The sequence below is a fragment of the Kogia breviceps genome, chromosome 5, assembly GCF_026419965.1.
Source record: "Kogia breviceps isolate mKogBre1 chromosome 5, mKogBre1 haplotype 1, whole genome shotgun sequence".
In the NCBI taxonomy this organism is placed as follows: Eukaryota; Metazoa; Chordata; class Mammalia; order Artiodactyla; family Physeteridae; genus Kogia; species Kogia breviceps.
Genome location: NC_081314.1, coordinates 67,194,848 through 67,209,955, shown reverse-complemented (window position 1 = coordinate 67,209,955; position 15,108 = coordinate 67,194,848). Strand labels below are relative to the sequence as shown.

Below are 15,108 nucleotides of genomic sequence, written 5' to 3'. Positions count from 1 at the left end.
CCAAACCAAACTATCCATGGTTTCTGAAAACAAATAGCTTGTCTGCCTCTTGCTTTTCCTACTCCTTTAGTTATATCCTGCCTTCTTTTCCTCTGGATAAACTCATCTTTCTCCAAGAATCAGTTTCCTCAAAAATCTCCCCTCACTTACCCAGGCACTTAGGCCCTATTTCAGTGATCCTAGAATAACTTGTTCACACTCCAGTACAACACAATTGTTTTCTTTTTCATTATATAAGCTTTGTGAGGATTTGTTTTTCTATATTTGCATATCCACAAACTTAAATAATGTCCAATGCAGAATAAGTAAGTCTCCATTGATATTTATTGCTGTGACATTAAATGTGAAAGGTTTAAGAGCCACTGTGAAATTTTCTTACTCTAAAGTACAATCACTGACTTGGATAGAGAATTATCCTTTTATGTTTTTCAGTTTACAATCACTTTCTTTGTTTCATGTTTTAAAACTTTATTTAGGTATGTTATAAACTGCACATGTTTAAAATGTACATGGAATTCCCTGGCAGTCCAGCGGTTAGGACTCTGTGCTCTCACTGCTGAGGGCCTGGGTTCAATCCCTGGCTGGGGAACTAAGATCCCACAAGCCACACAGCCCAAAAAAAAAAAGAAAAAGTACAAGTTGATGAGTTTTGACACATATATTGACTATCATCACCACTACTACCACAATCAAGATACTGACCAATTCCATCACTCTCAAAAGTTTTCTTCCTTTGGAATCATCTTTCTCTTCACTCCAATCCACAGATAACCACTGATCTGCTTTGTGTCACTAGAATTGTATATAAATGAACTGATAGAATATGTACTCTGTGTTTTTATTTTTGTACTTTAAAAAAATCTGGATTCTTTCATGCAAAATAATAAATTTGACATTCATTCATGTTTGTTGTGTCACTTTTTTTTTGGCTGCCCTGGGCGGCTTGTGGGATTTTATTTCCCCCGACCAGGGATTGAACCTGGGCCTTCAGCAATGAGAGCACAGAGTCCTAACCACTGGACCACCATGGAATTTGCTTTGTGTCACTTTTTCTTGAGGAATGTTCCACTGGATGGAAATCACTTTCTAATTTCTTAACATCACCACCATTAGAAATCAGGTAAGACAATTACTATATCCCCGATGTAGAGATAACAGAGGCTTATCACACTGATTTGCTTAAGACAGTTCCCATTAAAGGGGCTTTACAGGTCTGCTGACTCCCAAGTCCAGCATTTCCACCTTCTATACAGGTTTTACACAGGCTGCTAAATGAGACTAGAGAGAAGACTATGGAGATACTCCATCCAAAGTTGCTGCTTCTCCAGCCTAGCCAAGAGCTTGGACTACCATGGGGTCCACAAGTCTCCAGAACTACAGAGACTGATTAACAGTGAAAAGGGCATGGGCCTTGGAGTCAGATGGACTTAGATTCCAATCCTGGCTCTACTACTTACTATGTGATCTTGAACAAGTTACTGAACCTCTCTGAACTTTACATTCCTCACCAAAACACAGGGATAATACCTACCTCCCAAAGTTGTTGTGAGGTATGTAGAGCAATTATTCTTTCAACATTTATTGATGATCTATTAGGTGATCCTCCACTGCATCCACAGGGGTCTAGGCCCCCACCAGCAGTGTAGCTATACTCATACCAGTCCCACCAGGAAGGAGCACTACAGAATCAAGAGTGATTACAGTCCAGGAAGGAGGCCATTTCTTTCCCATTGCTCTACTAAGAGGAAGGTCAGGATCAAGCTTTCTTGCACCGTTCCCGCAAGGACAGCCTAGGGGTAGATGTTAACACGATCATATCTCTCAAATAGCAGCCTCTGCAAACGGACAAGCGGGTCATACGAGGTAAAGATGTCCATTTCATTCAGTAGCACAGAAGTCAAGTTAGGAAGAGTGGAACTAACTCTGCTGCCTCTTAAGAGAAGGGATCCTTAGTCCAAAGCCAGGGAATGATGGGCTTGAGGTGGGTGTGCGTTGGCAGGTGGGAATAGGGGGGATGTTTGGGATCTACAAACCCCTTGGAAAGTTATTTGTATAAGTAAAAATTTGTGTACATACATCTCTTAGAAAGAAGATCCATTACATGTATCAGCTTCTCAACAGTTCATGCCTCTAAAGATGAACCACTGTTCTAAGATGATTAGGAAGGAGGGGAGAAGGAAAAGGGGCTTAGTTTTTTCCATTCTTGGCAGCCTCCCTGCTAGCCCAGGCTCAGAGTTGCTACAAACAATACCCTCTCACATCCACTCCCCACCCCAGTCTGGCCTCCAGCCACAATACCCCAGAAAAGAGACACAGAGGGACCTCGGGGATAAAGGTCTTTATTCAACAAAGTTGTCTCACTCAGTAACAAAAGAACAGGAGGTAACAATTCCCCCAAAGGTTTGGAGCAGTGTCCACCGCTGACGGAAAGAAGCATGACCCGCTGACATATCAGCTGCAGCTCAGAGCCTCTGGTGACCACTTAGAGATCATAGTTCGGGTTCTTCCGAAGGATAACAAAACCTTCTAGAATAGGGGTGACGGGAAGGAACTCCTCAGTGGCCAATTCTGCCCGCTCCCCGTGAGCCAACAATACTGGGGTTGTGTGTGTCTGGAACCCTGTGATGGTCTTGGGCTTGCCGGCCTGGCCCACCACATCCACTGCCTGTGGGATGAGAAGACTGAGATGAAGGGACTCTGGATAGGAGTACAGCAGCAACCCAGTGCCCGTTCAAGTTTCAGAGAAATGGTACCTCTGCATTCTACAAGCTCTAGAATACAGCCTGAGCCCTCCCCTCTGCTCAGCCTCTCACCTGGCCCACACGGACAGACACTGGCAATGGCCGCAGCTCCTCATCGAATGTGACCAGCATTCGGGGCTGCATGGCAGCCACCAGCCCATATAATACATAGTGCGACTTGCCTAAGATGACTGAGGGAAGAGCACAAGACAAATATAGTTAGTGGCATGCCTGAACCTTGGGACCCCACTCCAGCCCTGACTCTTTAACCCCTCAGTTATATAACTGAACCCACAATCCTCCCCTCATACATCCTACGACAAGCTGAAGATGCCACCCCCATACTCTGCCTACAGGTTGCAGACTTGATCATCACTTTCCCCCAGTCACTCAGAGGCAAAAACTGGGCTCAGTTCTTCATCTTCAAAAGAAAATCTTTTTGGGTCAGATCAAAAGTGTGGGATAGGGCTTCCCTGGTGGCGCAGTGGTTGAGAGCCCGCCTGCCGATGCAGGGGACACGGGTTCGTGCCCCGGTCTAGGAAGATCCCACATGCCGCGGAGCGGCTGGGCCCGTGAGCCACGGCCGCTGAGCCTGCGCGTCCGGAGCCTGTGCTCCGCAATGGGAGAGGCCACAACAGTGAGAGGCCCGCGTACCGCAAAAAAAAAAAAAAAAAAAGTGTGGGAGATGAAAGTCTCAATGAGGCCCAAAGAACCTCAGGAACCCAGAGCAGCAGAGTTAACTCAGAGTCTTGCTCCTAAATTACCAAGAAGGCCCTGGTAGGGGTGCGGAGAGGGCACCATGTGCCACCATGTAAGATTCCTGACAGGGACTCACTGTTGCGGACATCCAGGAAAGAGACAAGCACGGTGAGCAGCCCAGCCACGGCCACTTGACTCATAAGCTGCCGGTCACTGTGGTAGGGGCAGAGGGTGAGTGTGCCCTTCCCTAAATGGGTCAGGCCCTGGGGAAAAGAAAACAAAACAAAATGGAGAGAAGTGGACCTGGGGAGTCAAAAGTCACATCTAAGGAGAAATCACCTAACCCGGCCACACAGAAACCTCACAGCTCGTTCACACCCTCCTTTCCAGGCTGAACTCAAGGTCCCCTTCACGAAGCGTCACATCTCCCTTCCATCACACAGACACTTCCTTTGGCACACTCACTCTAAGGAGAAGAGTTCTATTCTCTACCTGTGCCAAGCGCACCATGAAGAGGTTGTTGGGGTCCTTGGCATGATACTGGGCTAACTGGCGCAGCATCGCAGCCAGACGGGCATTATTGGTACCTGGAAATGTTAAGCATTACAAAGGCTTGAAAAAAGGGCCTCAACAACCCTTCCCCAAAGATGCTTATGATCTCTTTCTGACCAATACTCACCACTGCCCACCATGCCCATGGCAAAGATGGAGTTATAGGAAACTTCTGGGTCAGCATCATGAGAGAATTTACTTAGAGTATCCAAGATGTTGAGTCGTGGATTTGAAACAGAGATTAAGGCCAGTGCTAAAGGCACAGCCCTTCGGAGTGTAGGCTCCCCATATCTCAACTGGTGATAAAAGAAAATAACAAGGGTATCACAGAAAGCAGAAAGAATAAGCTTGGTTACAGGAACAGATGGGTGGATGGGGTCTTAACTTTTGTAGAAAGGGTACAGCAAAAAGACCATTTCTCCACCAAGAAAACCCATCAGGGAAATCTCCTGGGGAAATCCCAGGCATCAAAACTAATATACTTCAATCTTCTCCATGGGATACTCACCAGGTGGCCAAAGGTTCGTAGAGCCATCTCTGCACCAATCTCCTCCCCCATAGCAATAAGGGCAATCCCCAGCACAGCTACTCCCTGCAATTGAAGAGGCAGCAGAGCCCAATAAGCTCAGAGAACAAAAAACTCACCCCTGACTCAAGTCCCATGTAAGAAAAAAAAGCCATCCTGTGGGGCACACCCTGACCCCTCATGTATGAAACGCAGTCTCATGCTATTTCAATACACAGTGATACCCAGAGAGGCACTAAAACAAACAAACCCACAGTTATCTTTTCTCAGAGCTTCCCTTGGAGTATGCCCAGCTGCCCACAGAACCTGATGTGCTCCCATGTCGGCAGGGGCTTCCTTCTTGTCCTTGTCCTTCTTTTCCTTTTTGTCTTTGTCTTCCTCCTTTTCCTTGGAGTCAAAGTGTTCACTGCAAATGTGGAGCAGCTGTTGCACCTTCAGTACATTCCCAGAGCCTGGGGCAGGGTGGTAAGGGAGAGAAAGGGTAGAAATGAGAAGACACCAAGGAAAAGCTTGCTCTAGGAACAGAAGCTGAAGAATCTAAGGCAATTCACAATGGCTTAAGAAAGGAGGTCCAAGAGAGAAGTGAAGAGTCACTGAGGAAGAACAAAGACACAGACCTGCATAAGCACACACATCCACCAGTGTGTTGGCAAAACTGCGGAATGGCTCTGACACAACCTCTAGCGCGGCCAGGATGGCCTCAATGGCCTCTCCCTTCCCTAAAGGAGAGATTTGAGGGGTCAGAGGACATGTATACTCCCTTCCAGCACAGCCTGACTCATAAACTCTCCCTGTTGTATCCAGTTACTACCAGCCTTTTGCCCAAATAGAGAGACATCCCCTCACCCAGGTGGTTGAGGCCCAGTCCAAGAGGAAGCCAACGGGCATAAGTGTCCTTGAGCTCAGTCTCTGACTTCTCCATGATGGTCTGAAGGATAGTGGAAGTGACATCACCATTGCAGGATCCCACTGCTATCATTCCACAGGCTAGAGCTGTCACACCTGCCACCTAGCAACAGGAAAATCGACATCAAGGTATTAAAATAGTTGTTTACCTATCTTGATTCAAGATAGCCAATTCCTACAGTCCACTGAAACCACATGATGTAATAACCCCTTTCTGATGGTAGGTCAAAATAACAGTAGCATCAACCATTCACTGAATACTTACTACGCTGGAGTAAGTTACTCCTCACTCTAGTCTGGTACTTCCTCATGGATCCCAAGGGGACTCAATACTAAAATGTTATCTCTTTAGCCTCAATATATCCTGAGGCTTAGAAGCCCAATTCCAAGCAGTTTCACTGAAATGATACATCTCTTTCTCTCTCTCTCTCTCTCTCTCTCTCTCTCTCTCTCTCACACACACACACACACACACACACACACACACACACACACACACACACATTTTTTCACCATTTATCAGAGACGGGCAAGACTCAGAGCACCTTCCCTACTATCTCCCCTAAGTGATCAACAAACTCTACTCACCTCCATACTGGACTTGGAATCTCCCATCACAGGTAGCAGCAGTGTTAGAACATCTTCGCGATTGGAGCCAGCATAGGCCAAGCCAAGCCTGCAAAAGCCAGGGAGAGGCAGTCCCCGACACACACCCGAGGATACGACAAGGAAGAAACAAAAAGAGGATTGGTCATTTCAACAAATAGTCACCAAGAGCCAAATACTCAACAGGCACAGTGGTACTCTTTGGCAATACAAAGGTGAAAGGGCGTGATTCTGTTTTCACAGAGCTTACAGGCTAAGTACTACCAAAAGGAGAAGCAAGAAGCCTTACCCAAAGATGGAACCAAGTCTCATTGTGTTACTGTTGTGGAGGACATAGTCTGAGAGGAGTGCCAGAGCAGGGTCACACTCATTTCGGACACCAGAGTTCACGATGCCACATGCCAGGAGGGCTCCTGACTGCAAAATGCAAATAGATTCTTCACTCGGGCTACTCTACCTTCCTCACCACAAAGGACACAACATGAACCTTATTATAGCACCCGCCTTAACTGGAGTTAAAAACAGGGTAGACCTTACCAGTGAAAGGGAGGTCCTGAGAGGGCCCTAGAACATGGAAGGGGATGTCTGCATTAGTGGGTTGTACCCAAACCAACCTTGATATAGTCCTCAGAAGAGTACAGGTACTTGTCAATCTGGGTAAGGCCACCATCCACATCCCACAGCAGAATCATGCCAAGGGATGCAGCTGCACTCAACATTCCTATACCAAGGAAAAATCTATCAGTCTTAAAATGGCCCTGCCCTGAGAAAACTGTTATAAAGACCTCTCCAAAGAACTGCCTTGGGGATCTGCCGTTATAACACATGAACCCAGGAGGACAACAAGATTGACCAAAATTACAGAGTAGGAACAGAATTATACCATGATCCTTGTTCTTGTAAAGCCATTTGTTGCCATCATCAGTCAGCAGCTTGTCCTGGCCAAAGGCTGCATTCACAAAGCCGTTCACAAAAGAGGAGGCCAGGTTCATGCGGGCAGAGTCCACCTGAGAGCCACTGCCCCCAAACCCTGCAAAGGAGGGAAGGAGGAAATGAAGGTTTAGAGTAGGACAAGAAAGGAACACAGTATGGCAGCTGGTCTCTGATTCCTGAGCTGGCCCCTTGGAATCCTCTATCTATAACCCCAACAGTGACCTAGGGAAAAAGTATGTGGGAATTCTGAGCTCTACAGGATAAGTATGTTGGGCCAAGCCATCACTCTCAATACAAGGGGCATAATTAACAATCCTCCAATCCCCACACATGGAGATGTTTACTCACTGTTGTTCTCTAGGTGGGTTTTATAGATGTCATCAGGCACCTTGGGTTCCATGATGTCCAGCTGAAGAGAAGTCAGAGGATCACAACTGCTCCCCCAGTCCTCCCCTAGTTGTCCCTTCTGTTACCCCAATGAATGGCAATTCTAACCAAGGAGAGTCTAGTCAGAGGCAGAATCAGGGAGGTGAAATGCCAGATATAATCACAACCAAAAAACCTTGCTGGAAAAGGGCAAAGAATCTCACCTCCCGAGCTAAAGCCAAGAAGTTGCTGTTGAGCTGCACATTGGACATGATCTCTGTCAGGTCCTCATACTCCTCCACATCTTCACTCAGCTCCAAAAACACCCCATGTCGGCCCAGCATGAATGCCATTTGCTTCTGTACAACCCTGTGGGAAAGAGCCATCACATCTGCTCAGCCCCCATCCACTAAGGGCACAGAAAAGCCCTTCAAGCCCTAACCAGAAACTACATGTCCCAGCACTTCATGCAAATGTCCCACCCATGAGCTTATCGCTGTGCCAACTTTTTCCTTTACATACACATCCTTGCAGGAGGTGAAAATATCTTCTACCAGCTCCATGTCATTGAGCATCAATGCCAATCTCAGTGCTTCAGGGAAGCGACTGAACTTTCGGAACACACCGAGGGCACAACGCAGTAGGGCGGAGTTCTCAGGCTCGGGCACGTAATTCACACAACTACAAAGGTAAAAATAATAAAGCTATCAGGCATTCATTTATCCCGTTTAATTCATTTACCCAATACTGAACGCCTACTACATACCAGGCAGTATGCTAGTTATTGGGACTACTAAGGAGACATGCCGTCTCTGAACTCAAGAAGTTCACAGATGTTAACAAATTCACTACAGCTTCATTGCAACCTTTGAAGCAGATACTCTTGGAGAATAAAGGAGTCACAGCTGAGAAGTGCTGGGGAGGGCAGGCCTGTCACCATTCCCCACCCTGCTCACTCACCTGGTGAGATAGAGGCAGACCTTTGCATATGCATTCTCATCAATGTCTTTCTCCAGCATATCCACCTGCTCAATTTCCATAAGCAGGTCGCAGGCCTCATGCTCTGCATTGTGGGCCATGTTGTAGGGGACAATCTCCTTCACCAGGGTCAGCAGTGGCTCCCGCTGCGTCTTCTCTGCATCATCCAGCTCCTGCCACTCCTTAGCCACCTCTCCTGCCAGATGCCTATGGACAGGCCCAGACTATGAGAGGAGCAGAGCTTCATGGGAATCACTTCCCTGTGGGTCACAGAATTCACTATCTGGGAAACTCAATATACTGGTACTCCAAGACAGGACTCAGAACTATATCTCAGAACCCCTTCAGATTCCCAAGAAGCAAAGGTCTTACCTGACATACTCATGACCCCATGATGCCAATTCCTCCTGGGAGCCCACTAGACGATATTTGAGGCACTCACGCTCCCCGCTCATGGTCATGGCCAAAACAGAGATGATGTCAGCGGCAAAACGCTATAAAGAAACCAGTCCTTTGAAGTCAAATCCAGGGTAAGGGGAATGTTACATTATGGAATCAAGATCACTGTCACTACCCCCAAAATTAAATGTTAATTATATCACCAGCCTCCACACTAAAAACTTAAAACATGTTGTATCAGCTAAGCCTTATAATAATCCTAAGGTTAGTGTTGCAATCTTCCTTCTGAACCAACATGACTGAAGGGTGATAACAAGTGGAGAGTGGAGAAAAATGTAAACTCTGAATTTTATTCCAATTATAATAATAAACTATTAAAAGGTTTTAAGCAAAAAAGACTCACACTCTAGAAAAGATCACTATGGCTGCTGTATGAAAGACAAACTGTGTAGGAGGTCACAGACAAAAGGAAGAGGGTCAGTTAGGAGGTTGCTGCAGTAGTTCCGGTGAGAACTGAAAACTTGTGCCAATAAGCAGGAAAGTTACTGAACTGAGAATATAGTTTAGAGATAAAACAAATGAAGGTGCATGTGATACAGAGAAACGAAAAAAATTAAGATTAAAAGTAAGTTAATAATAAATCATGATAATAAAATCCCAAGGTCCAACATAAATGACAGAAACACTGTCCTTTCTGAAGACAATCTTCCTGTCAGCTCTTATGTGACCATTTCGATTACAATGAGCCCTGTTTTTCTGTTTTTTAAAAAAAATTTTAAATTTAATTTTATTTGTTTATTTTTGGTTGCATTGGGTCTTTGTTGCTGCACATGGGCTTTCTCTAGTTGTGGCCAGCAGGGGCTACTCTTTGTTGTGGTGTGTGGGTTTCTCATTGCGGTGGCTTCTCTTGTTGTGGAGCACGGGCTCTAGGCGTGCAGGCTTCAGTAGTTGTGGCACGTGGGCTCTAGGTGCGCGGGCTTCAGTAGTTGTGGCGCACAGGCTTAGTTGCTCCGTGGCATGTGAGATCTTCCCAGACCAGGGCTCAAACCCCTGTCCCCTGCACTGGCAGGCGGATTCTTAACCACTGTGCCACCAGAAAAATCCCGGGCACTGTTCAACTAGCTCAGATCTTAGGCCTAGCAGGCTTCCTGAGATTCACCATGAGCCCGATGGTCTAGACGAAAAGGAATTCTTAAACTAGGCCTCCACCAGCTTCTGCAATAGTTTTACCTTATTCTCCCCAGGGGTCATGCTCTCATAGATCTCCTTCAGTTTGCCATAGTGTGGACGCAGAAATTTGAGAGGTTTGGGCACTGAAGTCATGGAAGTTGTAGAAGAACGAATCTGCCTCCGCAGTTCCTCCAGGGCTGGTCGGTACAGGGACGTGTCCTTCTCCTGATCAGGAGATGTTAGGGCTCAGACATAAGGAGTCTCATACCTTAAGTCATGATACAGAAGTGTTCAACAACCTCCTAGAAAAGTAACTGTGTCTTATCCACCTGTGACTGCCCAACTCCCTGCACACACACTGCCTGACACAAAAACAAATGTTCCAGATTAAGAGTTCAAGAACTGCTTCTCCCACAAAACAAAGCTACAAAATCTTTCAATTATCTTTTTTTACTCCCCTCCCTCACCACATGGTTGTAATATGACTCCAACATACAGTCTGTTTCCCTATACCTCATATAGGAGTTGTTGCCCCAAGTGGAATAAAGCAAACAAGTGGGAAAGATCCATATATGCACCGGCTCTTATTAACATCATGACTCACCCCCAGTCGTTCCACGAGCATCTCCAGTTCATCCTGAAGTTGTTTGTCCTCCTCAGACTGGAGGGTTGGGGGAAGAAGCTCATCAAGACAAGGAATCTCAAACACATCCTCCTCCCATTCACCCTGGGGCAGGTGGAGAGTGAGCCTGCCTCCTTAGGAAGGACCAGGTGAGACAAGGAAAGAGAGAGGGAATGGGAAGCCCTGGTGGGAAGGCAACCTGGCTTCTGGGCCAGGCTCTGCTTGAACGCCGTTCTGAAAAACGAGGGTGACAATGACCCGCCGGGCCCACCTCACGAGTTGGTGGTGAGGACTGGTAGGGGCGGCGGCGGTGACAGCGCGGAATGGAGTTTGAGGGGCAGAGAGGCGGGTGCCGGGAGCCCCGAGGGTCGCCCCATCCGCCCTCTCCCGGGCGCGGCGGGGCCGTTGGGAGTCGGGCCCGAGGCCTGCGGAGCCGCCGTGACTCAGCCCTCGGCCTCCTCCGCCGGCTCCCGGGGCCGCGCCTCACCAGCTCCTGCTCTTTGTCCTTGTCTCCGGCATCCCGCCGCTCCTTGACGCTCGGCTTCTCATCCCCGCCGCCGGGGGACGTCGCTGGGGCCTGCTGGGGCTGCAGCGGTACCTTCTCGCGGCCACCCTCCTCCATCGCCGCCGCCACTGCCGGCCCGCTGCGCGCGCACCGCCCCGTTTCCCAGATGTCCTCGCGCGCGTGGCCCACGGCGCCCCTCCTTCTCCAGAGCCCGCCTGCGACCGGAAACGTCGCGGCAACCCACCCACCCCCGCTGCCTGGGAGTTCCAGCCCTCGGACCTCGCCCTCCGAAACCGCACGAAAACTCCAATTCCCAGCTTCCCGCGCGCCATAAGCACCTCCCCGGTTCGGACCTGGAGTTTCCTGAACGCCGTCTGGGGTCCGGGGGCGCCAGCTGCAGTAGGAGTTTAGCTAGCTGCGAGCCGAGACCGCCCCTCGGTTCCCCCAAAGCACTGTGAATAGTACACTCCAGCGACACACCCCGTTAGCCGCGTGGTGGGACAAACGGAAGAGATTCTTGAAATCCAGGACGCTTGATTGCCATCTTTGTGAAGCCTGTGTAATCTGTTTAGCCCCACACTACTATTGGCATAGTCATCTCCCCAGCTGAAGAATAGTGCTCTACTATTACCATAAGTATGTGGATACCATCTTAAATCCACCTGCGGAGCCAGATGTTGTAGAAATGAATACATCAAGCCCTATACCCTAATGCGAAGTTCTGGAGCTAAAAACGGGACAAGATAAGGTCTTTGTCCTCAGTGTGTCTTTTGGTCTTCCTCTCCCTCTTATGACTTAGAGGGGATGTGACCGACACTTTATGTCAGGACTTATTTTAAATGATATATATTGTTCGCACAACATTTTGAGTTTGGTAGGATTGTGTCCATTTTACAGCGGAAATCATATAGTAAGTAGAATCAGGATATGAATCTCGATCTTTGAGTCTCCCAAGTTCTTGAGTGTTTCAGGTAAACCTCAAAGTTCTTCTGATCAGGCTATGTGTATATATCTAGAAGATGAGAAAAGAGGAAGTAATTCTTCTCCCCTTCATGTGGTGGGAACACTCACCATTTGGCCTGGAGTCTTATTTTATGGGTCCTGAGGCATTAGAGAATGCAGAAAATGTTTGTTTAAAAAAACAAACCACCTGTCACAGCACAGTTAGCATTGAATGAATGTTGGCTAAACATTTGTATAGGTATTGATGTAAGGGTCTGATGCCCATTTAAAAATTTGTTGCTCTTTTCCACTCAGGGTTTGGATTCTGGGGATGACCTTCCACCGCAATCACCAGTGATGGCCCCAGCCCTAGTCTACTGACAGAAATTGGATGGTCCATAGCTGGTCTGCCTACTCCGTTTTCTGGCTTTGAGATGTCCATACTTTGTCATGCTTTCTTCAGTCATCTGTAGAGGTACTTCTCCTAAATCTCTCCTATTTCCATTACTTCTTTCTATCCAATCTCAGATTTTGTCTTTTATACCTGTCACATCCCCACCAGTACCTTAGAGGAGATGGGGTGATGTTGTGATATAAAGCACAGGCTATTAACAGCTGGTGGCTCCAGGTGAAGAGTAAACGAAGGTCTGTGTACTATGTTTCAACTATTTTGTAGGTTTAAAATACAAAGTTGGCAAAGTTTGTAAAATAAAAAGTTGGGGGTGGGTGGGAGAACATAAGCTTTAGATAGGACAGACCCAGTTTTTAAAACCAAATTCTGCCCTTCACCAGCTGTGATATTTGGGCAAGCTTCCTAACCTCTCTCAGATTGGTTTCTTCTTCTATGAAATTAGAGTAATAAAGTATCTCCCTCAGAAGTTTTTATGAGAATAAAGTAAGACAGTGTATATAAAGTGCTTAGCTAGGTGCCTGGCAACTGGAGAGGAGGCAGTTAGCATTTTCCAGCTTCCTCAAATTTGCAGGGCTGCCCCTTGCTCCCTGCCTCCAAACACTCAAGCCCCAAACCTCTCTGGCCAAATGCAGATGTCTGGCAATTATTCTCAAGGCCTTATGATAACATTGATTTCCTGCCTCAAGCTTCATTTCAGTCAAATTGCTCTCCCAGAAGCACGCCTTCCTACCATTTGGCCAGACTCCCAGCCTTGTGACCAAGTTGCTCTCCAATCAGGGGACAGCCCATCACCTGTCCCTTCCTACCACCTTCCTTCAAATTGCACCCACTGGCCAGCCATGCTTCCCCCAAACGTATGGCCTGAGCTAAAGAGCTACACATTTTATGGATGGCTCTACTCATCTGAGAATCATTCGACCCAAAGCGTCACTTATGTAATACCAGAAATGCCTCAGGCCGGACACAACATTGCACTGTTTCCACTGGATTGCTACTTTCTTTGTGTGATATTTTTCAAAATCAGATTGCATTGTGGCCCTTTTACTGTTAATTCCCAGGACTGAAAACAGTTGTTACAATCCCCCCCCACCTTTTTTTTTTTTTTTTTTGCAGTACACAGGCCTCTCACTGTTGTGGCCTCTCCCGTTGTGGAGCACAGGCTCCGGACGCGCAGGCTCAACGGCCATGGCTCAGGGGCCCAGCCGCTCCGCAGCATGTGGAATCTTCCTGGACCGGGGTACGAACCCGCATCCCCTGCATCAGCAGGTGGACTCTCAACCACTGCGCCACCAGGGAAGTCCTACAATCCCCTTTTTTATAACTACTGTTACAACTTCCCTTCTTCAGGCTCTCACCTCTCATTATGCCCCCTTTCATCTACCTCCTTCTGATCACCCTAAACATTTCACCATTTCTGAACATGCCCTGCCCCTTCAAGCTGGATCAGTCTTTTCCTGTTGCTGTTCTTTCTGTATGGAATGCCCTTCACTGTTTTTGGCTAGAAAATTCTCCCATCCTCTGTACTCCAGCTCAGTATCACCTGTGTAGGAAGCCTTTCCTATTCTGTCTTTCAAGTTATTAATTTCTTCCCTGTGCTCCTACAATGCTTGATACATACCTCGACCTCCCTCCACTCTGCACTCTTAGAGGACAGGAACTGTGTCTTATTCAACTTTGTGCCCCTAGCACCCAATCTAATACCTGGCTTGTGGTAGGCCTTGACAAATATTTGTTGAATAAATGAATGAATGAATGGCTTTACATTCAAGTTCAGGTCATCTTTGTTTATAATAATGGCCCATTGGGAGCTCTCTTTGGAGCCCAGAGCTCAGCATTGGGAAACTGTCTGGAGTCTCCATTTGTGACTCGTGATAGGTCTACTGAAACTGTGCTTACTTTATGGAGATTCTCTTCCAACTTGACATTTCGAGCACTTCCAAGTGTGAAATCATATTGTTTGGCATATGTTACTGTATTGTGCATGGGAATTAGTCAAACTTCCAATGGAATAGTGTAGGGTATGGCCTAGCACCTTACTAATAACTGCTCTCATGTGTCCAGCCAGGAGCACCATCCATTATTCCCCCTTCTGCTTTAACACATCAGAGCATATTGCAGATGCATATTTATCAGCTTGGCAGGCTACTAAGGGTGAAGGTTACATCTGTCACTTGATGTTCACCTTGCCTTGCCCGTGGAACCAAGCACCTGCAGAGTGCTCAACAAACAGTGCCACCTGGCTTAATTTCAGGTCAACATGTGCTTAGGTTTCCTGCAGCTGCATGGTTGTCACATGTACCTGGCCTGGGTGAGATGGGGGGCATGAAAGTGCACCTGCTGGTAATGGCCTCACTTGGAAGCATGACAAAATTGCCCAGAAGGCAGATGTATATGCTTGAGTCCAAATTCTGCCATGACTTAGCAGACTAAATGGTGGTGATTAAGAACATCTGAATTCCAAATCTGAGGATCTGAGTTCCAAATTTGACTTTAATGCAGTCTGTCTTAGCTGACACTGGAAGTTATGTCATCTTTTTCCTTAGTTTCGCCACTTGTAAGATACAGACAATGATAGAACCTCCTTGTAAGTTGTTGTGGGAATTTAATGAGGTGATGTTTTTAAAGTGCTTAGCACAGGCTTAAGCAAAAAAAAAAAAAAAAGGGGGACTTGGTAAACGAGGGCTGCTCATTATCATTATCATCATCATCATCATCATCATCATCATCATTATTTGACACTTGGACCTTTGC

At 47.1% G+C, this 15,108-nt stretch overlaps 1 protein-coding gene and 1 long non-coding RNA gene across 2 annotated transcripts; one reads left to right on the top strand and one right to left on the bottom strand.

The window, feature by feature from the left end:
- Positions 1–2,323: 2,323 nt before the first annotated feature.
- On the bottom strand, positions 2,324–11,309 carry PSMD2 (proteasome 26S subunit ubiquitin receptor, non-ATPase 2). Its single transcript, XM_059064257.2, has 21 exons — positions 10,986–11,309; positions 10,481–10,537; positions 9,937–10,101; positions 8,680–8,801; positions 8,290–8,514; positions 7,852–8,010; positions 7,554–7,698; positions 7,312–7,372; positions 6,914–7,060; positions 6,645–6,751; positions 6,320–6,447; positions 6,013–6,100; positions 5,365–5,527; positions 5,136–5,237; positions 4,825–4,970; positions 4,501–4,584; positions 4,120–4,288; positions 3,933–4,027; positions 3,577–3,703; positions 2,814–2,932; positions 2,324–2,665 (listed from the first exon to the last, which is right to left on the bottom strand). Exons 1-21 carry the CDS (start codon positions 11,118–11,120, stop codon positions 2,483–2,485), a joined length of 2,727 nt encoding a protein of 908 aa, XP_058920240.1. The 5' UTR covers positions 11,121–11,309; the 3' UTR covers positions 2,324–2,482.
- Positions 10,506–14,117, top strand: LOC136794249 (uncharacterized). The gene is made up of 3 exons (XR_010840705.1): positions 10,506–10,647; positions 12,261–12,420; positions 13,471–14,117. It is a non-coding gene; the product is annotated as an uncharacterized lncRNA (long non-coding RNA).
- The last annotated feature ends 991 nt before the right edge of the window (positions 14,118–15,108 follow it).

What these genes read in the sequence shown, in the direction of transcription:
- PSMD2 (XM_059064257.2), bottom strand. Translation starts at nt 11,120, where the DNA reads ATGGAGGAGGGTGGCCGCGAGAAGGTACCGCTGCAGCCCCAGCAGGCC. An exon ending in CTTCTGAGGACTATATCAAG is followed by an intron (nt 6,448 to 6,644) that starts GTTGGTTTGGGT and finishes TGCATTTTGCAG; the next exon opens with TCAGGAGCCCTCCTGGCATG. An exon ending in AGACTTGGTTCCATCTTTGG is followed by an intron (nt 6,101 to 6,319) that starts GTAAGGCTTCTT and finishes TGGCTTTTGCAG; the next exon opens with GCTTGGCTTGGCCTATGCTG.